Source organism: Crocuta crocuta, unplaced genomic scaffold, assembly GCF_008692635.1.
Source record: "Crocuta crocuta isolate KB4526 unplaced genomic scaffold, BGI_CrCroc_1.0 scaffold7, whole genome shotgun sequence".
In the NCBI taxonomy this organism is placed as follows: Eukaryota; Metazoa; Chordata; class Mammalia; order Carnivora; family Hyaenidae; genus Crocuta; species Crocuta crocuta.
In genome coordinates, this window is record NW_027531904.1 from 6,783,391 (window position 1) to 6,786,898 (window position 3,508).

Below are 3,508 nucleotides of genomic sequence, written 5' to 3' on the forward strand. Positions count from 1 at the left end.
TGGTGGCCGTGTTGGGGGGGGGGGGGGGGGCAGGTGTGTGCCCATCAGGGCACGTAGTACACGCTCTGTAACTGTCCCTGCACCTGGGCCTCTCCCACACTCAGCTGTGAGCTCCTTACCTAGCTGCTGGGTGACGAGCGGCCCGGCCATGGGGAAATCGCCTTTCCGTCCAGCCCGAGAGGCTCCCCACAAAGGCAGACCTTGCAACAGGGACCTGAGTGCTGGTGGTTCCTAAGGGAGGTGACCTCAGGAAGCACTGTGAGGGACTGGGAGAGAGAGAGGGGGGAGCAGAGCCAAGGAAGGGTGTCACCGAGCTGTCACCATCGTAGGCGCTCACATGCCCTGTGCACTAGGAGACCCTGGTTGGCCTAGGCTTCCTTTGAGCACCGATGGAAGGTTGCTGAGGGAGCAGAAGCGTGGCCTGCTTCCTGAGGCCTGGGGGAGGGCGAGGGGCCTGGGCAGGGAGGGGAACCCTGCCAGCCAGGGCCCTTGGGCGCCCCGCACCCAGGCTTCGCCCCGGGGCCTCCGGATCAGCGTGCTGGTTCCCTGCAGCGCCGCAGGTGACACACAGTGGCCTTGGAGGGGTGGGCGGGTGGCCCCGTGGTGCACGCCGGAGGCAGGGCCCGGCGATCCTGGTGGCGTCTCCCCAGTCCCCGCCCTAAGTGGCCCTTGCCTCACGCCGCCGCCTTGCCCTTCAGTGCATCACTGACAGTGCCCGGGAGAGGAAGATCAGATCGTCCCTGCAGCTCCCGGACCGCGTGCTGAACTTCCTCAAGGACCACTTCCTGATGGACGGGCAGGTCCGCAGCCGCCTGCTGCTGCTGCAGCCCCGCGCCCGCTACCAGCGCCTGGCCGTGCACCGCGTGTCCGGCCTGCACCGCACCTACGACGTGCTCTTCCTGGGCACTGGTAGGTGCCCTCGGTGGGGCGGGCCCGGGGGCGCGCGGCCGCGGGGCGGGGGGCCTGAGCGCTGTCCGTGTTCCAGGCGATGGCCGGCTGCACAAGGCGGTGGGCTTGGGCCCCAGGGTGCACATCATCGAGGAGCTCCAGATCTTCTCGCCGGGACAGCCCGTGCAGAACCTGCTGCTGGACGCCGCCAGGGTGAGCTGGGGGAGCAGCGCAGGGAGCACATGCAGGTGCCCCTTGGTTCTTGCCAAGCGGGCCGCAGCCAGCTTCTCCCCCCACCCCGGCACCTGCAGGATGGAAAGTTCCAGGCTCATGGTGTGAGCCAGCAGAAAGCGGGGTGCCCCGGGAGAGTGAGAGGAAGCCCCTCGGGGAGTGGCTCCGGTGGGCACGGGGGCCAGGCCCAGCTGTGGGAGGGGAGCCCTGGCCGCCCGTGCCCTCCCCTCACCCCCCCATGTCTGTACAGGGACTGCTCTACGCCGCCTCCCACTCGGGCGTAGTCCAGGTGCCTGTGGCCAACTGCAGCCTGTACCAGAGCTGTGGGGACTGCGTCCTCGCCCGGGACCCCTACTGTGCTTGGAGCGGCTCCCGCTGCACACACGTCAGCCTCTACCAGCCTGAGGCGGCCTCCAGGTGAGAGCTGCCGCGGGCCCTCCCTCTAGTCCCTCCCTGTGCCCTTGGCCTCAGAGCCCCTTCCACAGGCCCTCTTTTTTTTTTTTTTTCAATTTTATTCAATTTTTTTAATGTTTATATTTGAGGGTGGGGAGAGAGAGCGCGTGAGCAGGGAAGGGGCAGAGAGAGACAGAAATGGACTCTGAAGTGGGCCCCAGGCTACGAGCTGTCAGCACAGAGCCCGACGCGGGGCTCCAACCCACGAACTGTGAGATCGTGACCTGAGCTGAAGTCCGACGCTTAACCGACTGAGCCACCCAGGCGCCCCGTTCCATAGGCCCTCTTAGAATTTCCAGTCAGCCTCGTTCGTATCCACTGTTTCCGTGTGATTATTAATTAGCTCCCCTTCTGAGTCTCAGAAGTGTTCTGGTTTAGGCAATAAGTTAGGTTTGCCTCACCCATTTGGTGAGATATGAAGCGTCACAGCAGTGAAAAGCCTTGCAGGAGATTGTGTGTTGGCGTGTGAATTGTTTTTTAACAAAAACTAAGGGCTATGCAGCAATCCGTTAATAAAACCCATTAAAAATTGCTTTTACAAGAGAGAACTAAATCAGTAAAATGTTCAGATAGAAAACCTAAAAAGTGGAGATACGCATAAACAAAAACTATCCCTAATCCCATCACATAGAATCCCAAGATTTTTATATATACCCTCTCAGATCTTTCTATACATAAAATAAAAGTACGTGTACTTTATTTTATTCACTTTTTAAAAATTTTTAATGTTTTTTTTTTAAGAGAGAGAGAGAGAGAGAGGTGCTAGCGGGGGAGGGGCCGAGAGAGAGAGAGAGAAGAGGAAAGACTCCGAAGCAGGCTCCAGACTCAGCTGTCAGCACAGAGCCCGACATGGGGCTCAAACTCAACGAACTGATAGATCATGACTTGAGCTGAAGTTCTGAGTGACTGAGCCACCCAGGCGCCCCAAAATACGTGTATTTTATTTTATTTTTTAAAATGTTTTAATGTTTATCTTTGAGACAGAGACAAAGCGTGAGTGAGGGAGGGCAGAGAGAGAGACACACACAGAATCTGAAGCAGCTCCAGGCTCCAGGCTGTCAGCACAGAGCCCGATTCCGGACTCGAACTCACTGAGTGCGAGATCATGACCTGAGCCGAAGTCGGACGCTTAACCGACCGAGCCACCCAGGCGCCCCTACGTGTATTTTAAATAAAAATGGAATCTATCCCCCTTGGAGTGACCTTGCTTCACACACACGGACCTGGGTGCCAGTTTTGTGTTTCAGAGAGTCACGTGTGAGGACACGTATGTCCACCTGGAAAGACGCGCCAAAAATGCTCCCTGTCAAGGTCACCAGGCGGTGGACTGTGTGTGGCTTCTGTAGTGTTTTTAGCCTTTGTACTGGTTCAGTTTTTTAGGTTTTCTGGGCATATCAAGAATGACTTTCAAGGGGCCCCTGGGAGGTTCCGTTGGTTAAGTGTCCAACTAGGCTCAGGTCATGACCTTGTTTGTGAGTTCGAGCCCCGCGTCGGGCTCTGTGCTGGCAGCTGGGAGCCTGGAGCTGCTTCACATTCTGTGTCTCCCTCTCTCTCTGCCCCTCCCCACCTCATGCTCTGTCTCTCTCTCAAAAATAAATACAAACATTAAATTTTTTTAAGTTAAAACAAAGAATGAATTTTTTTTTAAGAACTACTTTTATTTTTTATTATGTTTTATTAAACAAGTCAGTGTTTTGTGCATTGCTTTCAGAGAGCCAGGTCCATGCATATAGATCCAGCCGTCCTTCCCGATGTTTTCTAAAAGTTCATACTGCTTTTGTAATTCAGGGAAGTGTTACGGTAACTTTTATTTGAAATAAATAACATATATTGGGGCGCCTGGGTGGCTTAGTCGGTTAAGCGTCCGACTTTCGCTTAGGTCATGATCTCGCGGTTGGCGGGTTCGAGCCCCGCATCGGGCTCTGTGCTGACTGCC

At 56.2% G+C, this 3,508-nt stretch overlaps 1 protein-coding gene across 1 annotated transcript in view; it reads left to right on the plus strand.

The window, feature by feature from the left end:
- The window catches only part of SEMA4B (semaphorin 4B), a 14,709-nt gene that overhangs the window by 9,789 nt on the left and 1,412 nt on the right, over positions 1 to 3,508 (plus strand). The window contains exons 10-12 of the mRNA XM_077774370.1: positions 699 to 909; positions 986 to 1,101; positions 1,370 to 1,536. Coding sequence (XP_077630496.1) covers positions 699 to 909; positions 986 to 1,101; positions 1,370 to 1,536 — 494 coding nt within the window. The remainder of the gene's footprint in view (positions 1 to 698; positions 910 to 985; positions 1,102 to 1,369; positions 1,537 to 3,508) is intronic.